Consider the following 26,410-nt stretch of genomic DNA (forward strand, 5'->3'; position numbering starts at 1 on the left):
ATAGTGAGAACCTAAGGTAATAAAAAATAGAGAGAGTGAATTGTTTTGCAATGTTATAGTATAATTAAAGGAAAATAATACAGTTATAAAAAGAAGTGCACCAAATTTATGCACCGAATGACGTAGTACAATCATGACCGTTAATTAATTATAAATTAATATTAATCGATAGTCAGAATTATATTATGTCATTCGATTCATGAATTCGGTATGCTCTTTTCGGTAACATAAGCATTACTCATAATTAAAATGCATTAACACTTTAGAAATGTTACCATATACCTGATTATTAACGGGGAAAAAAGCACCCATTTTCGTCCCCAAGCACCTAATACCCGCTAGCCCAAAATTTTCGTCCGTAACATGTCACTCGTCTTCTGCAAATCTTCTTCTTTCTCTCAATTAAGTTGTCTTCTTCAAACCTTCTTCTCTCAGTTAAGATTTTCGCAATCTTCACTCAAATTTCTTCAAAGGGCGAACTGTTCTTGCTGTTTCATCTTCACAGTGCGAAATGTTCTTGCTGTTTCATCTTCAAAGTGCGAAATTCATCTTCACTCAAGTTTAGGGTTTGAATCTTCACTCAAACTTGGGAAGTGACGAATTGTCTGCCGCTAAATTATTCAGGGTTTGGAAAGTAGTCAAGCCCCTCTGTTCGCACAAAAACCCTCCCTCCTCTTCTTCTCCTTTTCCCAATTTTACCCCACCTCCATTGCCCAAGTAACCTATATTTCTTCTTCTTCTTTTTCTAAACAATCCCACACAACAAGAATCACAACTCCTCTCTCAAATGGCCACGACTTTATCCAAAGACTCCTCTCCAAACCCGTCATGGTTCACTACCAAAAGGTATTGTTATTGTTATATTATTTTTATTATTCATTATTTTCCATTTCTAGTAACAGCTCTTTAGCTAGAAAATTAACTTAAAGCATGCTATGATAGAACTCTCGTTTTGTTTAATTGTTTGTTTACTTTTCTTATTTCGTGTAGATCATTGGAAATTGTTCAATTGAGAGCTATTACTGACTTCATATCAGTAATTGAATTTCTAATTTCTTAAGGTCGTTTACGGAGCAGATTAGAAATGAAGATGTTTGAATTTTGAGTAGTGTATAGATGTTTTATGGGCTTACGTTGTGCATTTAGGTTGAGTTTTATGTAGAATTAGTGGTAGAGCTTTAAGTTTGATTGGTAAATTGAACTATGAATTTTAGGAAGAGAAATTGGGTGGGATTTTATTGAATATATGTTCTACATTTTATGAGTATAATCAGCAATTAGAGTAAAGTTTGTTGTTTGTGTTCTGAATTTTCTGATGTTAACATTAGCCTCTTAAAATTATAAGTTTGTTGTTTGTGTTCTCATGTTAACATCAGCCTCTTAAAATTATTTTTCCTTTTCAAATAAGTGAAGGCTCATTTCATTAGTTTTTCGGGTGCATGTTACTCTTCATGTTTTGTGTGATTAACATGATAAATTACGTGGATCGTGGTGTGATAGCAAGCAATGGTGTCAATGGGAGTCTCAGGACGTGTGATGGCAAAGGAATATGCACTTCCATTAGCGGGATTCAGTTAAGAGTTACTTCTGGTTTTTATTATGTATTGTAGTTATTGTTTGGTGTTGATAGATCCTTGTATCTCATTTATCCCATATGGTAAGTTTTCATCTAAACTGAATTTTAAAGCAACTGGCAGGTTTTGCATTCAAAATTCACTGGTAATGTCATGGGAGAAGATTGTATCAGCTATTCCAGTTTTTCTTACAGAGTGTCATTCTATATTTATTTATCATTTCAAAAATGTTTTTGCTATATGTCCATATCAATTATATATCTGCAATAACACCTGTTTAGCAACAGGGAGTTATCACCACAAGACAAGGTTGGCAGTCTGTACACAAACAGATCCCATAAAGCATATACCTACACTTATATTATAGGCTTATGGTGTATGCTCATTTTAATTTGAAGTGCACCACCAATCTTATTGTACTGACTGATGGATTGCCTTTTTGACCTTTAATCTTTTGGCTTTTATTTTTTGTTGTCTTATTGTACGATGGTCTTGCAGGGGTGATTTTAACTTGAAGAACTTCCAAGATGGTGTACTATCGGCTGCTTTTATGGTTGGACTGCTTGTGGCTTCTCCAATTTTTGCTTCCTCGGCAAAGAGGTGAACATCTTCAATAATTAACATGTGAACATCTTCAATAATTAACATAATTCATCTGGGTGTACTTTATGAAGCATCTGCAGTTGTGTCATTTTGAGAAGGGAGAGATAAGTGTTTGTGGTTGGAAAATGAGAATAGGGTAATGATGGAAGAAAAGAAAGTAAAAGGCATGTGATGTGTGAACAGGCTCCTAATAGTTGAAAGGAATTCTCTCTTACCTTGTTTCCATTTGTTATCATAATTATTGAACTTCTATTAAAAAGCTTTCAGAGTATTACTGGGAAACTAATATCTTGTTTGCTTTTCCTTTGATTGAACAGTCCATTCTACAATACAAAGTCTGCAGTGGACTGCAGTCTGTAGTTCACTGCAGTTTTGCGAAACTGCAGTCTGCAGTCCACTGCAGTTTTGCAAACTGTATCGTGCAAAACTGCAGCAAATGTATGTATTGTTTATTTCCTAACTTTGGAAATGTATGCATTCGAAATCAAAAGCATCTCATAAAGAACCATTTTTTTGATAATTATGTCACATTTTTGTGTGTAGATGAGTGTGGTAGAAGCCAGAAAAGCTTGTCAAAGTCAATATGGGTGGATGAAGGACTTCTTTGATCAAAGAAGTCCTTCTCGGTACAAAAGAACCAAGCGCAGGGGTATTGGGACCTAACTGGGAAGTTCTATATCGAGTCGCTAGGGTAATACGACCTAGGACGTTTCATCTCAAAAGACTTAATGGTTTTGATGTACTGCAAGCTTGGAATGCTGAACATTTGCGTCCTTATTATCATTAATTCTAAACTCTTGTATAACTTATGCGATCTATTTTACTTATAAATATTGTGAGTAAGATTATTCCCATTCTTATTCAAGAATTATTTGTGTCATAATCTCAAGTTTCAATAATGTTATTATTTACAATGTTTTACAAGTTTTACGATCAGAAAAGTTATATTTATTTTGTGAAGTATTTAAGTTATAAAAGTGTTATCACAAGTGGTCAAAAAGTTTATTTATATATTAGCAAAATATGTACATGGACGACCAACAAGCTACAAAGAAAATGAAATGAAACAAAAGAGGCTCTTCGAGAGCAGAGGAAAGGGAGGTTGATCATTTATTTTGAACTTCAAGATCCTTGACTTCAGTTGCTACGACCTTGGGGTCGGTCGCTTGATCCTCAAGGTTTTCTATTTCTTGTTGATCTTTCTCTTGGACGGACTTTTGATCTTCTTGCTTGTCAGTAGATTGCATTGATGCAAGTGTTACCTGATAATCTTCAGGGAGGTTGGAAACGTCTAAGTTAGGATTCTTCGTTTGCAAACTATGAATAACTTCTAGTGACCAATGATGGCTTTCCTTTCCACCTCGTTGATTAGCTGCTTCATCTGCTCAGTCAGCAAAGTAATTTGCCCATGAGCCATCTCGAGTTCTGTGTCTTTCGCTTTTATTTTCTTCTTTGTGTTTTCCCACAGATCAGCTCGAGTCTTCTTTATTGCCTTCTCACGATCCAAGATCTCTTACAACTCATTTTCTCTTTGATGAAGATCTTGCTCTCGCGAGCTCAGATCTCTAGTAAGCTTCTCTACTATCAGTTGAAGCTCTTCGGTTTGGTTGTCCTTTTTGAAGCTCTTGCTTCTAGAACTCTATTATTCGCCGAGTAGAATCCCTTTCTACCATAAATGTGCTCGCTTGAAGCTATGCATCACTTGTAGCTTCGTTTGAAGTCACAAGAGCTTGTTTCAATTTGGTAATCTCCTTCTTCATTTCATGAAGTTTTCCTCTGAAGTTTATCTTCGTTTTGTTGTGAGCAATGTTCAGGGTGAGCAAGGACTGCAAAAGGAAAGGATAAAGAGTTTTTTATTTTTTTAATTTTTTTTAATAAAAACTGAGGAACTTGATCAACAAAAAGAGTCTAACGGTGTAAAAGACGGGTTTTTTCCATTCAATAAAAACTTTCAAGCTGAACCATCTAAGTATGCTTTAGGGGGGAAGAATCTGTACTTTTGAAGGTTCTCAGTCATCACGAGCAGCTTCACATCTCGACCTATATCAAGAAGTTGGCTGAATGCTTGGATGCGGCTGCGATCAGTCAACAGTTGCAATTTAGTCGTTTTGTTTTCTACAAAGAAAAGAGATTGTTAGCTTGTACTCTGAAAAAGAATTTAGTATAAAGGACAAACGACTTGAAAATTAAAGGGAAAAACCTATCCAGTTCCTGAAATTTACAGATACCGTTGTACTTAAAAAAAAAAATTTTGGTTTCATAAACTCCCACGTTGCTGGGGTAGCCAAATATTTCTCCCTTGATCGTTGGTCGTTTGGAGAGGTAGTACGAGTCCTTATCTTTACTCTTCTTCAAGACATAGGCACAAGCGACCTCCAGCGTTGTTGGCTCCTTGAGATTGTGTTAGCAAAACGATATATGCATAGCGACAACTATCATATATGCGTTCAGTGTCAACTGGAATGACGCAACCTAGAAGTGGTTGAGAATCGACCTGATGTAGGGGTGGAAAGGTATTCTTACTCTACATTTGAAAATGGCTTCCGAGGTCGTAGCCATTCCCTCGAGAGGCTCTTGGGTAGTGTACGTCCTCCTTCAATACACATCCACATCAATCGCATACTACTGTAACACCTTTTTTTATTTTGTCCATTGTAGCAGTGGACCTTATCACCTTTCCAGGACCTGTTGAGGTGCCCAGTGGGTGTGAGCTTTCTCTGCCGGCTGTTCTCATTTCAAGGATCTCCATTGGCTTTAGAGTCTATAAAAGAATGACATTTAGGGGAGACTCAAACCCTAAAAAATCTACCTCATACAATGACTTAGAGGACGTGTAAAAGAACCCTATGTTTCCTACCATGGCCGTCAAGCTTCTAAACCCCTAAAAAACTCCTAGAAACAATCCTCTAAGACTCTTTACCCTAAGTTTTAAGCCTTCAAGTGTTTCTTTTGAACACTACCCAGAAATGCTTATTTCCTAAACCTACCTGATACCTATAACCACCATGACTATAAAAGAAAGAATTTTTGTAGGAATGTGAAAAATGGAAAAAGGAAGCAATTTCTTTGCCTCTTGGCTACCTGAAATAGGTGCTCTGTTATAGCGTTGGGTTCACATGAAATGGTGAAGGAAGAACAATTTTCTTTTTTTTTGGAGTCAGAAAACTATATTTTCTCTCTAAAAAATTTGGGTTTTCTGAAAACTTAGGGCAAAGTTAAGGTTCTATAGGAAAGAAGACGATGTTGTAGCTTCTTTTATAAGCGACGTTTGGGCGGGACTGCATTCTCGCGTCCACGTGTCATCAATCTATGGGAAGAGTAATTCCCACACCTTGTAGAAATCAACCGGCGCCTCTCTTTATTGAGAATGGCAATCGCCGACGTGATTATCTCCTCCACATTAAATGCGTCTTCATCCGCATTTAATGCACCAAAAGGGAATATCGTTTCAGCATGGCTTATATTTAATGCTCATGGCTGACACTTATTGCTTACAGAGACACGTCTGTCAGATAAAGATTACTTTATTAACTAAGCCAACTGTCAAGTGCAACAAATAACATCTAAAGAGGTCGTTCAAAAAAGACATTTATTCAACATGCCAAACACAAACACCAAACAAGATGATTCAGGATTTTCAACCATGAAATATTCTAAGTGTTTTCAAGTCGTGAATGACAATTAGAGTTCAAAACACATCCCAATGACTCAAGACAAAATTAAGCTCAGGTTGATAGATCTTAGTAAACAATCATGTCAAGTCGCTTGTGTTACTCTCAAGATAGAGCTCACGATCTACTCTCAGTTCGCAAGTCAAATCAAGACAACACTTTAGAAGTTAAATCAACAAGCAGACAACTTCAGGTCATCTGCAACGATGTGATTATACTCAACGCTCAGCTCGAGCAAGCATTTTTGAAGACAAGTCAGGTCGCAACATAATCATGAAGTTCTCGAAATCCAACTCCTTGAATCTTAAAAATTGGGAAGCTTCTGTTATACCTAAAAAATCAAGGCTAACGTAAGCTTACATCAGCGAGCACCATTCAAAGCTTAGGAAGGCTTTGCGCCGTCTAAAATTTGCCACGTCGCCCCAAGACAGAGAGAATACCGTCGTCACAACTCAGCAGGCTCAAGTTTTGTTTGTGAATGGATGAGGTCTGCACACCTTTCCAAGCCCCATATAATTTAAGGATATTTCCTAAATTATCACCCAATAGGACGCAAGGAAGGACTTGCACGACACCTACCTACTTGTAGACTCGTAATCATTACCTTGAACTCGATGGCTATAAATACGGGACTCCCCCGCACAAAACCGGGATCTTTGACTTTCATAAAGACAAATAGCAAAGACAACCAATGGGAAAGAGACTGACTTAATATTCTCTCTAAATATCAAGCTTTTGTTATTCTATTCGCAGTTCGCGACCTCTTGTAACTTGGCTAATAACCAGGAACATTCATATAAAAGAAAATAGTGGATGTAGGAATCGCTTTAAGCATCCGAACCACTATAAAATTCTCACTGTCTCATTTAATATTAAGTCTTTGCATGCTATTGTGACCTTAACTTAATTCTCAAATTATTCACGTGTAATTTTTAAGAGTTGCTTAGCACTTTGCACGTGTGAGGTCGCTGGTGTCAAAATCAAGCATCAACGAAGATTGTTAGGTTGAACCCACAAAATCAACAATAAAATGTTTTTAAGTATGGAAAGTCTATTTTATCCTTAATTATTTAAAATTAAGTATAAAATAAACATTAAAAAAAAAACAAAAACAAAAGAAAATTAACCCATCACCCCACCTGAACTTTTTCCACATCCCTTGCTTCCCTCCCCTCCCCGTCATGAATTCTCCACTTCATCCCCTCCCCACTCATACATATATAGTTTACCTTACTATCGCTGCTGCCTCAAACAAGCAAGTAGCCCTCCTATGAGAGATTTTACTTTTTTTTTTTTTTAAATTTAATTTCTTTTCTTCCTCTTCTTTTTAATTTTTAATTCTTTTAATGGATTTGCAGTGTTATTCTGAGTAATGGTTGTTTGTTGGTATTGAGATTTTGAATACGGAACAAATTGAAAGAATTTGTTGGTTTGGGTTTAAGATTTTTTGAATGATAGGAGAAAATAATAGAGCAAATAGCTTTAGGGTGTGTTTTGTTTAGAGAATGTTATATTAATGAAAATATAAATTAATTTGAAGATTATTGGGAATATTTAGGGAAATATGTTTGGTTGGTTGGAATAAATTGGTGGGTATGTTATATTAATATGTTTGGTTGAGAGAAATAAATTTGTAGGTATGTTATATAATTTATTAAATTGCTCTCATTTTTAAATATTAATATGATATTATTTTTTAAATAATTCTTTTAACCCCCTACGTTTGAGATATTACTAAAACACCCCACAAAAAAAAAGTTTAAAATTAAACAAAAACACCCCTAGCCACCCCAAGTCACTGCCAACCGCTTGTCACCACTGTTCGTAGCGACGAAAGTGACTGAAACGGGGCATGATTGGCCAGCTGTGCGTCGAAAATGGTCAGATCTACGGCTAGAACTAGTCGTTAATGAAGACCAGAAGCCGTAGATTTGTCTATTTCCAGCTAGATCTACAGTGATTTGGCAGTTTTCGACTAGAGATCTAATCGATAATGGCCAGATCGATGCACGGTTAGCCAGACCCAGGCTGGTCCCGCGTCATCGTTCGGCAGTCGATTGTCGACGATGGTGGCCAAATCCAGCCACCACCCTTGGGTAATTTTTTAAAGTCTAGAAGTATTTATGTGCTATTTTTTTTTTTATATAAGAATAAAATAGTCCATTAGTATTTTTGTAAATTGTTTTTAAAATAAGGGTATTATTGTTCAAATATTTTAATAGTTAGGGGTAAAATTGTAACAAAAATAATATTACAAAATAATCTTAAAATACCTAAGAAAATGGAGGTAATCAGATTTACCTCTTATATTACTAACCCCCAACCAAATACACTCTTAGGGTGTGCTTGATTCAAGGAATGTTGGATTACTAGTAATGTTATATTAATGGAAAGTTAGACTACCTTGAAGATTATTGAGAATCTTTAGGAAAATATGTTTGGTTAGTTGGAATAAATTGGTAAGTATGTATTTAAATTACTAAATTGTCCTCTTTTTAAATATTAATATGATATTATCTTTATTATTAATTTTTAAATAATTTTTTTTAACCACTAACATTTCAGATTTAGCTAAAAGACCCCCGCTTATATAAAACTTCAATTTAAAACAAAATCTCCCCACCACTCTAAGCCACTACCCACCATCGCCATTTGTTGTCGGAAGTAGCCGAAAGTCGTTGAAAATCGTCGAAAGTCACCAAGAATTGTCAGGAGGCTTCGATAAGGTTGTTTTTGGCCATATTGATGGTCGAAAATGGCCATATCGAAGTAGATCTGGCCGAAAATGGCCAAATTTATTCTATCCATTTTCAGCCAGATCTATGGCCTTTAATGACCATATCTAGGAGAGATATGGACGTTAACAGCCAGATCTATTCCAGCCAAAATAAATCTGTGAGATATGGCCATTAACAGCCATGGATTTGGCCGAAAACGGCGAGAATAGATCTGGCCATTTCTAGCCATATCTACTTCGATATGGCCGTTTTTGGCCATCAATATGGCCAAAAGGGGTCATATCAAAGCCTCCCGACGACTTTCAGTAGTGGTGGGGTTGGGTGGCAATGGTGGTTTGCAATTTGTTTTGAATTCAAGGGTAATTTTGTCTAAAAACTTAATTAAACAAGGGTAAAATTGTAAAAGCTAGATTAATGTAAATTGATTTTAAAATAAGGGTATTATTGTCCAAAATTTTTATTAATAAGGGATAAAATTGTAACAAAAATAAAATAACTAAGTAATCTTACAATACCTAAGAAAATGAAATTTATTAAATTACCTCTAATATTACTAATAGTAACTATTATTGGTATTGAAAAATTAATAGAATCTTATATTACTCAACAACCAAACGTGGTAATAAAGTAATATAAGATGTTATAACCCCAATAATCTTATATAACCCCCAACCAAACGCCTCCTTTAGAGTTCTAATCTGTCTCTATTATTTTTGCAATCCCTATTTTCTTTATATTGCGTGTCCATTTTCCTCGTTTTAACGTCTTGCTTTCTTTAGGATGTCCTGCATATGCACCATAATTACACATGCAACCTAAGATATCACGTAATCAAAATAGGATTATTCAGACAAAAAAAATTCAATAAGTGGCACCTCATATATTACTCCTTAGTAGTGCTTGTCTCAAGTTTTTATTTCGGAACTGTTTAAAATATCATTTTCTATATATAATTTGGATTAGAAAAACGTTAAGATTTGAAGACAAGCACAAGTCAGTTCATACATCAACAATTTATATTTGCCTAATTAATTTCATAAATTAGAGTTGCTTTTATGGTTTAGGATCCAAGTATACTGGAAAGATTTTACCAGATTTGAATAACGGAATCAGATAAAAAAAAATAATAAGAGGATGAATTTGAAGATATTTGATAGAGAAAATATTAGGAGGAAAATAAGAATTCGTTCTTGGGATTACGGAATTATAGAGAAAAAGGGAAGAGAAGATTACCGGTTTTTGTTAAATTTTGTAATGGAACCATTGTATTTTTTATTTTTTTCCATAATTATTTTTTTAGAAAGATACGTTTTTACCCTTGGCCTGTTAAGTATGTCTTAAGTCTATCAACTGTTTTGTGGGGTTTCGGTTAACCCTTTGGGTACGTCTGGTTTGGGAAATATTTTATTATTGAAAAAGTAAGATTACCACCGAGATAAATTACCTTGAAGATTACGAAGAATATTATATGAATATATTTGGTTAGATTAGTGGGTATAAATAATTAAAATGTTTGGTTGAGATTCTTGGGAAAAATAAAATATTATCGACAGAAGCTTTTATTGAATTTCCATTTCTTTTTAATATCATAATAATAATAATAATAATAATAATAATAATTATTATTATTATTATTATTATTATTTAAATAAATTCTTTTTAACCCCTTATATTTGAGAATTCAGCTAAAACACCCTAACAACAAAGTTTAAATTTTAACAAAATACCTCCAGTCACCCAAGATCACTGTCGACCACCGGTGTCAGTCACTAAAACGGTGCACGACCGGTGAGATCAGGCTGGCCATGCGCTGTTTTGGTTGTTTTCGGCCAGATCAAAGGCCGAAAATAGCTAGATCACTCCGAAAACTACCGGATCCACACCGATCTGGATGTTTTCAACCAAATCGAAGGCCGAAAATAGCTAGATCGTCGTGGATCTGGTAAAAAACAATCAGATCTATTCTGTCCATTTCTAGCCAGATCCATGACAATCTGGCCGTTTTCGACCTTCAATCTGGTTGGCAACAGCCAGATCGGTGCACAGCCAGCTAGATCCCATTAGTCGTGTGTCAATTTGGTGACTATTGCCGATGGCTGGTGGTCGACGGTGGTCTTCGGTGGCTGAGGATATTCTATTAATGTTTAAACTTTTTATGGCTGAGATGTTTTAGCTAAATTCTCAAATATAGGGGTCTGGGTGATTGTTATTTGGTAGACATTTGAGGACAATTATGTTCAAAATAGTGTTTAATTAAGGGCAAAATGGGTATAAAATTAAGATTACCTTGGTAATCTTTAAATACCATCCCTTGAGGTGGTAATCTAATTACCCCCTAATTAACCAACATTAATCACTATTGGTATTAAAAAATTATCGAAATATTTTATTACTTGACAATCAAATAAGGAAATGTCTGGAATTAAAAATAGATTATCGGAGTTATCTTACCAGAGCCCTTACCAAACACACCGTGTTTGTGAAAGTTAAGGAGAGATTTGGGTTTTGAATAGGATAATTTTGGTTGTATAATGATTTAATAGTTGTAAAATAACGAGAATATCCTTATCTCGTTAAAGTCAAATGGTTGAATTTTAAAATGAGTTTGACGTTGTGTGTTTTTGTAACCACTAACCAAAGGGGAAAATTGTGTTTTTATGATAGTTTGGGGACAAAATGTTAGTTGGTCTTAATTTAGGCAACATAGGTGTATTTTATTGGTCAAAGCCAGTCAACCTCAAATTCAAGTGAACGGAGTCTAAACATGGTAGAATGTTGATGATATTCAAACCAGGGGTAGAAAATTATGAACGTGATAGATGGAGTGGGAAAATGTTATTCGGTCATGTAATGTACCTTTTGGTCCGTATCAAAATTATGCCTTATGGGTGTAGATGTAAAATCCCCTATATTAGTAATGCGTATAATAAGTCCTCTCAGCGCCCAGAAAAAAAAAAAAACTGAAAGTTCAGAAAACAAAACTCAGTGACTCACTGCGACCAGCCTCCCGTTACCACCGCCGGTTCTTAATCTATTACCTATTTGTGCAAAGCCCATTACCCGTTCGTCGTAGCCCGCAGTACTGGAAGTTGTTTTTCTTCCATCTTATTTATTTATTTTTTTTTTGGGCCGTGAATTATATAATATTAAATTAAAGTGATAATCTTGTGCACATTGTTAGAAATTTTGAATTTTTGTTACTTACAAGCTGCTTTTATTGCTGTCCAGATTGTGTTTTCGAGGCGAAATCAGCGAAAACTTTTAGTCATTGCATCTTTGGTTTCGTGCGAAGTTTAGAGATGGTAAGGGTTTATATGTTTCCTGTTGTAAATTTTTCTTTATTTTTTTCTCGATTTCTTTTTTGGTTATTGGGAAAGTTAGAGAAAATTCAAACAGAATTCTATTGTCTAAGAAAGGAAATCGTGTTTTTAAAGTATTTATTTTTTTAAATGTTATAGATTCCTTCTATAAAGATGGTTGAGGGTTAGCGTTAGGGTTTTCATACAGTATAATCTTATTTGATTGATGCTGTTGCATTTGTTGCTTTGGAAAATAACAAGGCAAATGTTCCAAAACTGAAAAACCCTAAACAGTCACTGACAATCAAACTTCTTGTTTCCTATCCGAAAAAAGAGATAAAAGAAACTCTATAGTTTTGTTTAAGGTAGCCATATTTATTTTTATTTACAGGAACCAAGTAGAGAGTCAGTGTTTTATGTGCATTTTAAATTTGTTAGCCTTTTCTTTTTTTGCGGCTTGGTAAAATTAGAGGAATTTAAAGTATTTTATTTTTCTTTATTAATGAGAATTAAAAGAAGGCGTTGCGTCTAAAATATTATGTTTGACATACTAGGCTTTATCTGATTTACAGCCGCAAGATATTAGGAAGTGGTTTCTTAAACCACATGACAAAGACAAAGGCAATGGCAATGGCTCAATCTCTGCAAATTCTGCACCAAGCAATTCAGAGCCAATGAATTCAGAGCCCGTGAGTGTTTTCTCTTATATAAATGGGATACAGATATATGTGTGATATATGTGTATGTTTGTGTTTTTGGTTGCTTTAGGGTTTAATATAGATTTGACATCTGGTTTTAGGGTGTTAATTGTTACACTTGAAAACATTCTTATCGTTGTAGGTGACAAACTCAACTCAACTCTCGACTAGAGCTAAATAGGTTATTTGGCTGTCAGGCTTTTTTCCAATCAGTTTCAGAATTATGATGTTGGAATATAAAACAATGAATGCAAATGGAAAAAGGGAGACATCTAAATGTTAATTTTCAATTTTTTTAAATCTTTTGATTTCAACCTAGAAGAGTATAAAGAAAATGGAGTATTGTTGAAAACTCCATGGAATTTTAGTCTTGTTGAATAAAGTTTTGCTATTAAGGAACAGAAACTGAGGATTTGAATACGTATTTAAATATCATAGAATGTGTCAATGATTTACTATTTCAATAGAGTCAAATTTGACTACGTTGATATTTATTTACTATATATTTTTCATTGGATTAATCCAGTTTCGTGGAGGCAAAGAAGGTTCAGGTAGAAGAAAAACTAGCAAGTATTTTACTGCTGAGAAACAAAAGCTAGATGATGAAAAAGGAAAAGCGGAACTTCCAGCTAAGAGGAAAACACAAAATGATATTGATGATTCCCGTAAATCTCCACGATCAAGGAAAATTCAGAAAGTTGATGACAATGATGATGACTTTGTCTTGCCGAATGAGAAGAGGGGCTCTAGTGTCACTCCCAGAAAGAAATTGAAGTCTAGTTCAGGTAGGGGAGTTGCACAGAAATCTGTATGTGTTGATGATGGTGATGAGGATAATGTTAAAGATTTAGAGCCTCCTGTTAAGCCCAGTGGAAGGGGTCGTGGTGGTAGAGCATCAGGGACACCAGCTATTGGAAGAGGCAGAGGTGGTGGACAAGGTGGAATTATGAATTTCGGGGAAAGGAAAGATCCTCCACACAAAGGAGAAAAGGTGGACGCTGCTTGGAGTTTTTGCATTGATTAATTAGAATAATTGTTTTACTCTCAATATTAACATTTTTTTTCCTGTGTCAGGAAGTCCCTGAAGGTGCTCCTGACTGCTTAGCTGGTTTGACTTTTGTAATTAGTGGAACACTTGACAGGTATGTTGTCTTATCTTTATGTGGCTTTTCATGTGCTTAATCTTGTAAGTGTATAGGGAATTCTAGGGGCATATGCTTTTCTTAATAATTTTTCAGGAAGCTTTTGGGTTTGTATTAACTCTGCTCTTTGTGATAATATTTAAATTATTTTATTGGGTTGAGTCTTAGTGTTGTGTCTAGCTTAAAATTTCCTTCAGCTGGAGACTGCATTTAATTTTGATCTACTTACAGTTTGGAAAGGGAAGAGGCTGAAGATTTGATTAAACGCCATGGGGGACGTGTTACTGGATCAGTCAGCAAGAAAACGGTCTTTCCATACTTCAGTCTTCATTTGTTTGGATTTATAGCTGTGTTGGCATGTGTTTAACATCTTCTGCTTGCAGAATTATCTTTTATGCGATGAAGATATTGGGGGAGTGAAATCAACTAAAGCCAAAGAGCTTGGGTTTGCCATCTCTGAACACAACTTTTTCTTTTGAATTGTGGATTTCTTTATTTCTTAGATGTCTTGCTTTATTTTCTATATGTAGTACTGCTTTCCTTACGGAGGATGGATTGTTTGATATGATCCATGCATCAAATCCAGCAAAAGCACTTGCACAAGATGATTCAAAGAAATCAGTGGAGAACGTTGCTACATCTCTGCCCCTCAAGCGAAGTCCCCAAAAAGTCGAAGTGAAAAGTAAGCACTGTATAGCTATGTGTTTGTATTCTATCACTTCAACATCTAATATCTGTTAAGGTTTTCTTTTTGGTTTTATTTTCTAATTCTTGTGTCCAAACTTTGTTGTTTCATACTTGTTTATTCTGCTGCTCTGAATTGCACGGTAAGTCTAGTGTTATGTATCATCTGATTGTTGTTCAATGCTCTGGTGAGGTGAGTGAGACACATGGTATTGTTGCTTACATTGAAAAATCCTGTGTTTTTGGGAATATGAGTTCTTTTTTCTTACTTCTTTTGTTAGTTGGGCAGTAAATTGGCATTTGATGTTTATTTAAGAAAATGTTTTTTTTTTTTCCATTTTTCATAGTTGTTTTGGAAAATGAGTGACACGAAATGATGATAGACAGTTAATTGAAGATTTATTTCGAAATGTATGTTAAGGTGTTGTTTAAGCACCAATATAGCATTTTCTTAATGCGGTTTCTCACTTTACTTCGAAGAGTGTGGTCTTGTATATGACAATCCGTTGATATTCTTCTTAGTACATGTAGCTTTTGTAGTTTATATGTTTTTATTAGGTGGGTAATTTCAGTAGTAAAATTCTTAATTTTTGTTGTTATGTTAGACTTCACCTGGAAAAATTCAGATATATTTGCAGGTATAGTCCTTAAAGGGAATACTGCAGATAATTTATTTGATAGGAGGGGGTGAGTGGTTATGGTACTATCATGTTTTTCTCTGACCCATGCTATGACTTGGCTTCTACCTTTTATTTAACAATTAATAAATGTGGTGACTTTGAACAATGTATAACTTCTCTGCTGATTGGTTTAAGTTCAAAACATGAGCTTAGGATGCTTTGAAATGGATTTGATGTTCATAATTAGTTATCAGTTGTATTGTTTCTGGTGTGAGATTGCCTCAGTAGTTTAAACAAACAATTTGGTTGATTGAATAGGCAACTCTTCGGCAACAAAGGTAGCCTGTGAAAGTACAATCTCATGTGCTTCTCCTGTAAAGAAGAAAAAGCAAAATATCCAGGATTCTTCGTTGACATGGACAGAAAAGCATAGGCCAAAGGTTCCGAATGACATTGTCGGGAATCAGTCACTGGTACAAATGTGTTATTGGCCAATTTCTGCAGTTGCATTAGCTATTACAATTTTATCTATATTACTTATTACATTATGGAGAAGCATTGGAATTATTTCCTTGTAATATATGCAGAAGCATTGGGATAATGATTTTCTTTGTAAAATTTTCAGGTTAATCAGCTTCGTAATTGGTTGGCACATTGGAATGAACAATTTCTTGGTAGTGGAACTAAGCAAAATGGAAAGAAGAAAATTGATCCTAGTGCCAAAAAGGCCGTGCTTTTAAGTGGAGCACCTGGTATGGGAAAAACAACATCAGCAAAGTTGGTTACTCAGATGCTGGGTTTCCAGGCAATTGAGGTGGCTTATATTTGGAAAAAAAAAAAAAAAAGTTTTATTACCAGAGCATCTCGGTTATTAGCTTATTACTATATTGTATCACTCAATACTTGTGTTATTAACTATCTGTTTTTCTGGTCTGTGTATCCCAATAATCTCAAGGTTAATGCTAGTGATAGCCGTGGGAAGGCTGATTCCAAAATTTCAAAGGGAATTGGTGGAAGCAATGCGAATTCTGTCAAGGAACTTGTCAGCAACGAGGCATTGAATTCTAAAATGGATCGGTTTGTTCTGTATTCTTACTGTATCTTGCAATAGTTAGATAAACGTACAAGGAATTTCTTTTGCTCACTCAAGTTAATTTTCAATCGAAATTTGCAGTTCCAAGCATCCAAAAGCTGTGCTGATTATGGATGAGGTTGATGGAATGTCAGCTGGAGATAGAGGTGGAGTTGCTGATCTTATTGCTAGCATAAAGATCTCCAAAATTCCTATTATCTGCATATGTAATGACCGCTACAGTCAGAAACTTAAAAGTCTTGTAAACTATTGCTTGCTTCTCAGTTTTCGGAAACCTACAAAACAACAGGTTAGTCTTTATCATAATGTTTCATTCCTTTCTTCTTTTATTTTATTTTAAGTGGTTGTTTATGCTTTGTTTCTGTTACTCTCTGTTGTATTATTGGTACTATGTGTGAAACTGTCCAGTTCACAATTCAGGTGTGCCTTTCATGTATGCTATCATCATGCTTTTTGTTTTTTGTAATGTTTGGAAGATTTTAGCCTTTGAGATATTCAGCACTGATAACATTGTGATTAGTCTGCCTCAAAGAAATGTAGGATGAACAGTACACCTCTCCTCAATTCTACCTAGTCTGGAGATACCTGTTTTGAACTAGTACAAAACAAAAGCCTGATGGTCCTTTTTTGTGTTTACTTTCAAGAATCAGTGGAAGTTCTAGGTTTATTTGCTTTTATATTTACTCTTGAAGAGGAAAATCATGTTTTTGGGTGATTACTAGATATTGAGATGTAATTCACTGACCAGAACAGTGTATGATTGCCATTTATTTGGGTTTTAACAAATAATTAAGACAACAGAACATATTGGGGTCAGTTGCGTAGATGATTCAAGGAGTAGATTTTATGGGTTTAGCTTTCCAGTGATTACTTTCTGGAGATTTTGTTCATTTCTTGAACATATTTATTTTGTTTTCTGTAAATATCATTTAGTATTTTTTTTCCAGCTAATCTCATGTTGCCCGTTCAGTGTAATGATGTTTTTCCTTTACACACACAAATTTGTCTTTATGCATCCTCTAGAATCTCTTCTAACCCATTGAACAGAGATAGAGACAGATACTTCCTTTTCCCTTGCATACAAACCTATGTTTATACAGCATGTTTGTACGTTAAGTTTTTATGTATATGTCTACTTGTGCATGGATCCCAGGCTTGAGTTTGGATAAATCAAATTTGAACATTTGTGGCTCTAGATTCAGACTGTTTACTTTGATTGCTGGACAACCTGTTCTTAATATAGGGTTTCTAACATGGAATTTGTTGCATGGTAGATGGCTAAGAGGTTAATGCAAATTGCGAATGCTGAAGGTCTTCAGGTTAATGAGGTAAATGCTCTGTTAATGATTTTGTTTTATTTATTTATTTTATTCTTAGGAAGGACCAAGAATTTTAAAACTGAAAGAAAAAGTTACAATGGTGGATCAGGGGTCCAATACAAAGAGTGCTCGATCCTTACAAAAAATCTTAAAAACCTTGAGTAACCTGAGCGATATGAACACCCAAAAATAGAAAGATAAGAACAGCCCATGAAGCCACAAAAAAGTTGAACACATCAACTCAAAAACCCTAGCAGTTATGATAAGTAAAGAAAAATGAGGTATCTTGGAAATCTTTTGCAAGATACCTCATTTTTCTTTTTAAACTTGGATTTGTATTTATACTAGATTTGTGATGCTCCATGGGAATGTATTCATTTTACACTTTACACTCTTTTCATGGCACTTTAGCCTTTTATCATCTAGATGCAAAGAGTTGGTATCTGAAAAGAAAACAGAATGCTAGTGGTTATTTTGAAGTTGGTCAACAATTTACTGCAGAGTAGAGAAAGCCTACAGAAATTTGTCCAAGATTGCATCCATTGACCTCAGTCATTTATTTGTTTTGGTTATTGTTTCTTTGGGTGGTTACCTGTTGATTATGCTTAAGGGTCAGGAGAGTTAGAACCAATCAAGTAAATAATTGTAGGCATTTTGTTTCTTTTTTCTTTTCAATTTTAATTTTAAATTTTACTCTTATTTGTTCAATGTGCTTTTGCTTTTAGAATTACAACAAATTCCTGTAATCAATGCAATTACTCCTACTCATTAAGCTCTTTCATCATGCAATCATTCATATTTAACTTTTGACTTTCAGATTGCTCTCGAGGAACTTGCAGAGAGAGTGAATGGAGATATGCGCATGGCCATAAACCAACTGCAGTATATGAGTCTCTCCATGTCAAACATCAAGTATGATGACATAAGACAGCGCCTTCTTAGTAGTGCCAAGGATGAAGATATTTCACCATTTGCAGCTGTTGATAAGTATGAGCACTATACTTTTCTTTTTTCCTTTTTTATTTTTATTGCTATGGCTTGCTTGTAACAATGTTTGAGGCTGTTCATTTAAGTGAACTTTATTGTCAATCTCCTCTCAACTCCCTGCTTATATCTTCTTAAAAGTTGTTGTGAGTGTATAGTGTTTAATCTCATTATTTAATCATGTTAAATATTGCTCTTCTTATTACTATATAGTGATATCATTGATCATAATCTTGTCCCTAATTTCTATTAGTTTCATCATGGATACCATAATTTTGGGGTTTCTGCTTTTATAATTATGAAGTTTTACCCGGTACTCTTAACTTATCATTTAGTTTATTTAAGTACTTTTATATGCTTTGACTTTTTGCCACTGATTCATCATACAAAGTGCAATTCTAGTGCATGTTTTGTTGATTATATTTTGTATGCTTCTAAATTCTGTGGTGTGGATGATTAATGTCAATCACTTTTTCTTTTGCAACTAAATTAAAACGTAAAGGGCATAGGCAAAGATATTTGTTTGTGTGTACCTCTGGATGATATCTGGTCCATCAGCCATGGACATTAAATATTTCATTCTATTGCTGTACTAATAATGTCTGTGGTTGTAGGCTGTTTGGCTTTAATGGGGGAAGGTTGAGAATGGACGAGCGGATTGACCTGAGCATGAGTGATCCAGACCTAGTCCCTCTACTTATTCAGGTTCTTATCTGCTGTGTCTAGAAATCCTATTACCAAAATTCAAGAGAATTTTAGATCTTGCTGGGAGATCTTGTTAAATCCTACAGTTTTTCAAATTTTTTTTTTTTTTTTTTTTTTTTTTGGGTAAATTCACAATGGTGCTATTGTAAGATGAAAATGACCTCACTATGTTTCCTATAAAACAATGACTTCACCATGTTATTCGTGATGGACATTTATGCTAATCTATTTAGTAGGTTAGACACCAAGTCTCTAGTTTAACAATTTTCTTGGATTGATTGAACTTTTTTTTTTTTTCAATAACAGCTAATTTAAAAGTCAAATATCCATGAGGCTTGGATAATTCATAGTAAAGATATTGAAAAATATAGAAGTTTATCCTTCTTTTATTTTATTTATTTATTTATTTTTTTTGTGGAAACTATTTTCATGTGTATGATTTATGGTAACTATCTTTTGACGAACTCTAAGATTGTCTCTTTCATACTGATTGTGGTGTTCAAGAATCCAGGAAGTAGAATAGTTAAAAACATTCCTGTGAAAGTTGCTTGTTGAACTCTTGTGACTTTCTTCTGTTATTATTTATGCATGAAACAGCTAAGTCGTTTTGTTATTATAGGTTCTATGTCTTTCTCTATGAGTGTAATTGCTGATTTGTTGGATACTTGTACCCTTTAGTGATGTAGCATAATTCGAATTTCAAATATTTGTTTTGCCATAATGCTTTACATGAAATCTTTTAAAAATAAATTTGCAGGAAAATTATATTAATTATAGGCCAAGTTCAGGTGGTAAGGATGAAATGAAGCGAATGAGCTTGATTGCCCGTGCTGCTGAGTCTATTGGCGATGGGGATATAGTTAATGTGCAAATTCGAAGATATCGACAGTGGCAGCTCTCTCAAACTGGTTGTCTTGCATCTTGTATCATTCCGTACGTATTTCAGCAGCTAAAAATGTTGGAAATATTTTACATGATTTTCATTCGGGTTAAGTGAGGTTTATTTGTATTCTTATTCTTAGTATTCTCTTTCTTGATATATTTTTTTATTTTAATCAGTGCTGCTTTGTTGCATGGACAAAGGGAGACGCTTGAACAGGTAATACATATGTCAATTATGAAGGTTACAAAATTTTTGTTATCATGATGAAGAAATGTTGGTTTCTTAATGAGGGAGATCTGCACTTTCTATCTCTTTGGCCTTCTTATATTTATTTATTTTTCCTATTTTGTTTTTATCAATGAAAGTTTCACTATCTTAGATCTTTCCTCTATTCCAAATTGTCATGTATTACGTGAAATTAATTTAGTATCATTTGAGTCTATGTTATACTTTGCATGTCGCCTTTGTTTGCAAGTGGATATGTTATATTTCTGTCAATAAAAGACATGTTTTGAGCACATTAAGTTTGATGAAATTTCTTCTGTACACACTATAGATTAGTAAAAGATGAAAATGCTATTTGTTGGAATAGATATATTCTTACAGTTACAATCTGGCCTCATGTCTTCAGGGAGAAAGGAATTTTAACAGATTTGGTGGGTGGCTGGGAAAGAATTCAACAACGGGTAAAAATTTGAGGCTTTTGGAAGATTTGCATGTTCATCTTCTTGCTTCTCGTGAATCTAATTCGGGAAGGTAATTCTTATTCAATATCTTATATTCCTGGTTATTTCAGTGCGTGGAGTCCTATTTCTTCTGTACACTGTCAGTATTGAAGTGCTTGGTCTCTAGTTAGTTCCTTCTGTCAACTATAATGGGATTGTTTCATCTCTGTTGCATCTCCTCCTTAAGTTGCTTAATCATTGTTTTATTGTTTATGGTGCAGGGAGACACTTCGACTTGAGTATCTTACTCTCCTTTTGAAACAATTAACTGATCCACTGCGTGAGATGCCTAAGGTTAGATGTGATCTTTTTGTGCATAATAAATATTTTGGACCTGTAAGTGTAGCCAAAGGCAAGTCAGTCATTTGCATGTATACGAAAGACAGTTCAGTACCAAAATAATGCCCGAGCCCTGAGGTTTGTTGTGCTGAAGGCACCTGCTTTTTGGGCTGTGTGCACAGTTATATCAAAAGTCAAAATATTTCGTTTTATTTTTCCTCTATTATTGGAATTTTGTTTTATGTATTTGATATCTAGAAAACCCTAGGGCTCACTTGGATTTGCAATGGGTTTGAAACTGGGAATTACCGTTGGACCCTATAACTTTTAGTCCTATGGGATATGATATCCTAGGTTTGGTAGTGTCAGGAGGATTTAAACCTTTTACGTCTTAGCTGGAACCAAGTGTCGTACCATTACCCACCTTTCAGGATTATTGGAGTTTTGTTGCTCGGCACCTATTTCTTGATCCAAAGCTTTGCATCATTTCCTTCCTTTTCAACAGCTTCACTGTTCAGTGTTTTCCAGTTTTGCACATTTTCTTTTTTATTGTCCTCCATTTGTTCACTTTCTCTCTTATTTTTGTTGATCAGGACTTGTTGATATGAAACTTTTCTTACCATTAAGGCCTCATTTGGATAGAGGGATTTTAAAATCCATGGATTTTGTACAATCCATGGATTCAAAATCCATGTATTTGATAAATTCCATTGTTTGGTTTAAATATAAAATCCATGGATTGTTGATTCAAATTTCCATGCACTCATGTTTGGTTAGATGAATACAATCCATAGATTTGATAAATAATTTCTAACATTACCCTCAATATCCAAAACCAACAAAAATTCAACTTTCATCTAGTTAAATACAAGTTAAATTATAATTGATGATTTTTTGTGATTTGGTGAAAAAAAAAAAAAAAAAACTCCAAGTTAATATAATATATTATCAACTAAGAAAATGAAATAATAAAAAAGCTTTTTGCAAATAAGAAATTGAAAATAATTAATTAAAGGAATAGAAACTCACATCTAGATTATTTCTCTCGTCTGCTGTAAAAATGTTGATGATGCAAAGGTGAAGTGCTAAAAAAGTGAGAACAACAAATATATTTCTTTTAATTAAGGTAAAAGATAATTGTTGGGCTATTAAATTATTAACAAGGATAGTATTAGAAAATTAAAGTATTAACAAAATTTCTTATATTATTAAAATTGATGGATTTGGCAAAATCTCTCCTACTAGGTGGGATTTTAAAACCCTAAAAAATAAAAGATTCTGGAGGGTGGTGGATTTTCTAAAATCCATGGATTTAAACTCTTTTCTAAACCCAAACAAAAGATTTTACTAAATTCATGAATTTAATGAAATCAATTATTTAGAATCCTTCAATCCAAACGAGGCCCAAGCGTAGTTTACTGATTCTTTGTGTGGTCTTAGTTTATAATTTCTAAGGAATTGCATGCATGATTGGAGACAAACATTGATGTAAAATATCACAATATACATATATTCTCTCGCTTGGTGATTACCTTATGGTGAGAACCTTTCTACAGCTGTTCATTTTGGGCAGTACTTGAGTGAGCACTATATTGAAGGGACCTTTTGCATCTGTTACCTTGAATGTCTGCCAGTAATGATGTGTGATTGTTCTTTTGGTGTCATGTATGATTTACCAGGATGAAGCTGTTAAGAAGGTTGTGGATTTTATGAATGTTTACTCAATAAGCCAGGAGGACTTTGATACTATTGTGGAGCTATCAAAATTTCAGGTACCCTTTTGTGCTTCATTTACAGCTGCATGTAAACTTTTAAAATATTTTATGGTATTCTGTGCATTAGGGGCATGGAAATCCGCTGGAAGGCATTCCACCGGCTGTCAAAGCTGCTTTGACTAGAGCATATAAAGAAGATAGCAAATTGCGGATGGTAAGAGCTGCAGATCTAGTCACACTTCCTGGAAAGAAGGCACCTAAGAAGCGGATTGCTGCAATTCTGGAACCATCTGATGAAGGAATTGGAGAGGAGAATGGTGGTATGTTGGCTGATAGTGAAGAAGAAAATTCTTCAGACACAGAGGACCCAGGTAAAATTGTCCAGCTATAAGTTTCAATTGGTTTGCCATCAGATTGTTTACTGTTATAGTGCTGCATTGTGTCTTTAAGTTTTCCAATTTGAGGAATTTTTAAATTTTCCTTCAAAGAAAAGAAACAAAAGATTTGTAGTACTGTAGAGGAACAGATACAAACGTGGGCCAGTTTACCTCGTTAACAAAACCACAATCATCCCTTGAGGGAATGAAGGCCACACAAACAAACATGTTTGGTTGTGTCTTTGGCATATATGACTAACTAAAGAATAGCGATGGGTGGATTGCACCTCAAAATTTTACTGCCATCCAAATATCCAGACCACAGACAGTCACTGTCATCTTTGGTACCGACCTCCTACGAAAAAAAAAAAAAAAAATGGCTTACCATGTAACCAGTACATTGTGAATAGAATATTTACATTTCCTTTTGACAGAAAGGTTGGGACTTCCGTCCAATTGTGGCATATTGAGGTAGGGACTACAGGGGAAATTTCAATCATATAGTTCATTAGGGAATGGGAGGAATTGTGAGGGTTGACTATTAAAACACCATCTCAAGTTTGAAATTAATTAAATGGCCATGAACTTTATCGCTTAAGCGATTTAACACATATCGCTTAAGCGATAGTTTATAGATAAACCTATATTGCTTAAGCGAATGGTCATTTAGTAAAAAGTTTCAAATTTCATGGCCATTTAATTCAGTCCAAAACTTGAAATGGTTTTTTAGTTAATTGTGAGCATCATATAGAATGCCTTGTTATAAGTAAGTATACCAATTTTGAGTTGTAGAGGCTGTGCTGGAATATGACATTCTGTACTGTGTAAAACATTGAACCAGGCATTTTAGGATCTGCGTGTTCACTTATATTCTAGTCAGACAACTGTAATTTTTGCCACACCCACCCCCCAACAACCCCCCCCCCAAAAAAAAAAAAAAAAGTGCCTTAAGGAGATAGAATCCATTCTTTTCTTTAAAAGAAATTTACTGTGACATACTGTAGGAAAGAGCCTTTCTCGTGTTTTTCTGGTTTGTCTTGACTTGTATTTTTTCATGCCATTAGATGCAGGAAATGGTGAGAAGATGCAGAAGGAATTGCAAAGTCTGAATTCAAAAGGTTAGTAACATTAGCCGACATAGACATGCCTAAAAATATTGGAGTAATTGTGTGATTTGTGCATGATTGATTAGTTCTAATGTGTGCCTAACATTTTCCAGGAATTGAAGTACAAGTGGAATTGAAAGGAAGTGAAAGTTCAAGTGCCAAGAAGAAGGCGGCAGGCAGAGGGAAAGGTGGCTCTGCATCCTCTGAGAAGAAAGGTAATTCTGGATCCATGGATAAGAAAGCTGGGCGTGGCTCAGGGGCTGCAGCCAAGAGAAAGAGATGAGTAAGTGACCTAAGTGTAGGGTATTATAAATTTCGGCATGTATATAGTGTGCATGATATTTTCCTCTATACAACCATTTTTGAAGGTTTCTTGTTGAAAGGTTGAGAGGATTTTCCCCGCCAGTAGATGCATACTATGGCGGACAATATGGTCAAATGTAAGCATTACTGGATTGTTCTCCTTATGAAATTATGAATATGTTTTAAAATATGGTTTGAACCTTCATTCACTTGAATAATTCCTTTATATGGAGCATTTGAAAATGATGATATAATTGGATCATTTCTTCCCATCTGTATGGATGATTTCTGGGTAGCTTTAAGTGTCTTGGAAACGTGGTTTTGTTAGCTTGAGCAAAAATGAAGTCCAATAACAGATTTAAGTGTCTCTCACTTGTATACTTCAAAGCAAGAATAAATCAAAATATAATTTCACTTAGTACCCTTGTGTTTTCGGAAACTGACAGGGGCGTGCCAACTTTGGCACTGCTCATCACATTTCCCCCCAATTTATTTGAAAATTATACAAAAAACCTCCCTTGCCTTTTAACTCTATCAGAATTCAGTTAATGTAACAAGGGTAACGGGGTAATTTACTCAAAGCACTGAAGGATCACTTATTAAAAAAAAACTCTAAGGTTGTGTTTGGTTGCGTGTACTACACTACACTAATCTTGCGCATGGTAAAATTTGCTAAAGTTAACTAGTGTTTGGTTAGGTTGCTAGGCTTGAATTAAATCTTTGAAAAGGAACTTATTCTTCAGCATAACTAAGAAATTCTAAAGATATATTAAAAAATATTTAGTTTATATTAAAATATTTGAAAATAGTAAAAGATTAAAAAAATATATTAAAAAAGGTATTAACTTTATATTAAAAGATTTAAAAAAGGTACAAACTTTATAAAAAAGTTTTAAAAAAATATTAAAAGAATATTTAATTTGTAATATAATGATTTAAAACGTATTATAAGGATACGAAAGTGGTCGCGTGAAGTTGTTGAACGATTGCCTGCGGCAAGTCTTATTGTCGTCGCTAGTGGTGCGTCCAACGACACTATCAACATCGTTGGGTAGATCGTTGGACTATCTATCCAACGATTGTAACAACAAATCCTACAACAACAACGTTTTGTTGAAAAATGCCGCTAAAGATTCAAGAAGTCTTTTTCGGCTTTTTCTAATGAGACACTACGTCGATGGCTTTGTTGTTACCATCGTTGGGTAATTTAGAAGACTTGAGTCCATTGTTTTCTTTGTGAGTTTAAGCCAAACCTTGCAAACCTCTAAACACCATTACTACTTCCCATTTTGCCTTGTCACCAAAACACTGTTGGAATATCCTATAATTAAGATATTGATATGGTCAATATTCTTAATTATAGGATATTATTTCTTTTATAATTATAGGATATTTTCTTTAATATTCTGTAATTAATTCTTTTATTCTTTCCTTGTAATTGTTCTTGTATCTAGCCTATATATTGTAGACTTACAATGAATAAAATTATCAGAAAATTATTCCACAATTGTGTTCATTGACATGGTATCAGATCCTCTTTCAATCTCCTCTTTTTTACCCTAGGAATTGAAGCTTGGTCCTATGTTCACAATTGTTGTTTCTGTTCATATCATTCTATTGCGATTTTTTTTTTCATCTTTATCGCTATGGGTGATTTAGAAGAAAGTAGTAATAATTTTCTAAAGAAGAATGAATCTACTACCATATTGGATGGATTCCATATGCATGAAACTTCTTCTCTAATCACTTCGGGACGACTTGATGGTACCAATTATGTTGAGTGGTCTTTGAACGCTCAAAATAAGATCCGTGGGAGGAAGCGTTGGGGTTTTATTTCAGGTAATAAGGTTGCACCAAAAGATGTTCATTCGGAGGAATATGAAGCACGAGAA

General features: G+C 34.5%; 2 protein-coding genes across 5 annotated transcripts; both read left to right on the forward strand.

Moving 5' to 3' along the window:
* The first annotated feature begins 292 nt into the window (after window positions 1-292).
* LOC116112173 (probable sphingolipid transporter spinster homolog 2) lies at window positions 293-3,050 on the forward strand. Of its 4 annotated transcripts, none has more exons than XM_031398347.1 (5): window positions 293-846; window positions 1,501-1,574; window positions 2,073-2,174; window positions 2,571-2,615; window positions 2,721-3,050. In XM_031398347.1, the coding sequence occupies exons 1-5, from the start codon at window positions 829-831 to the stop codon at window positions 2,722-2,724; spliced, it is 243 nt and encodes an 80-aa protein (XP_031254207.1). In that variant the 5' UTR covers window positions 293-828; the 3' UTR covers window positions 2,725-3,050. The 4 variants fall into 4 exon arrangements, 2 of the variants coding, with proteins under 2 accessions (XP_031254207.1, XP_031254208.1); XR_004125180.1 differs by having other exon boundaries at window positions 295-846; window positions 1,501-1,573; window positions 2,495-2,615; window positions 2,721-3,048; XM_031398348.1 differs by lacking the exons at window positions 2,571-2,615; window positions 2,721-3,050 and adding an exon at window positions 2,249-2,488.
* An 8,489-nt stretch (window positions 3,051-11,539) lies between these two features.
* On the forward strand, window positions 11,540-24,708 carry LOC116112166 (replication factor C subunit 1-like). Its single transcript, XM_031398341.1, has 23 exons — window positions 11,540-11,674; window positions 11,815-11,888; window positions 12,458-12,574; window positions 13,110-13,574; window positions 13,658-13,725; window positions 13,957-14,032; window positions 14,109-14,170; window positions 14,256-14,407; window positions 15,348-15,502; window positions 15,655-15,843; window positions 15,985-16,106; window positions 16,204-16,411; window positions 17,397-17,450; window positions 18,259-18,428; window positions 19,040-19,130; window positions 19,888-20,063; window positions 20,190-20,229; window positions 20,645-20,769; window positions 20,960-21,032; window positions 22,697-22,789; window positions 22,860-23,103; window positions 24,174-24,227; window positions 24,329-24,708. Exons 2-23 carry the CDS (start codon window positions 11,886-11,888, stop codon window positions 24,496-24,498), a joined length of 2,907 nt encoding a protein of 968 aa, XP_031254201.1. The 5' UTR covers window positions 11,540-11,674; window positions 11,815-11,885; the 3' UTR covers window positions 24,499-24,708.
* Window positions 24,709-26,410: the final 1,702 nt, after the last annotated feature.

Source organism: Pistacia vera, unplaced genomic scaffold (assembly GCF_008641045.1).
Source record: "Pistacia vera cultivar Batoury unplaced genomic scaffold, PisVer_v2 Contig656, whole genome shotgun sequence".
In the NCBI taxonomy this organism is placed as follows: Eukaryota; Viridiplantae; Streptophyta; class Magnoliopsida; order Sapindales; family Anacardiaceae; genus Pistacia; species Pistacia vera.

Bases quoted from the DNA above. Each gene is read 5' to 3' on its own strand.
- LOC116112173 (XM_031398347.1), top strand. The intron at 1,575-2,072 runs TTAAGAGTTACT...ATGGTCTTGCAG, and splicing joins CTTCCATTAGCGGGATTCAG to GGGTGATTTTAACTTGAAGA. The intron at 2,175-2,570 runs GTGAACATCTTC...TGCAGTCTGCAG, and splicing joins TTTGCTTCCTCGGCAAAGAG to TCCACTGCAGTTTTGCAAAC.
- LOC116112166 (XM_031398341.1), top strand. The intron at 15,503-15,654 runs GTACAAATGTGT...TAAAATTTTCAG, and splicing joins TTGTCGGGAATCAGTCACTG to GTTAATCAGCTTCGTAATTG. The intron at 20,770-20,959 runs GTAATTCTTATT...TTTATGGTGCAG, and splicing joins CGTGAATCTAATTCGGGAAG to GGAGACACTTCGACTTGAGT.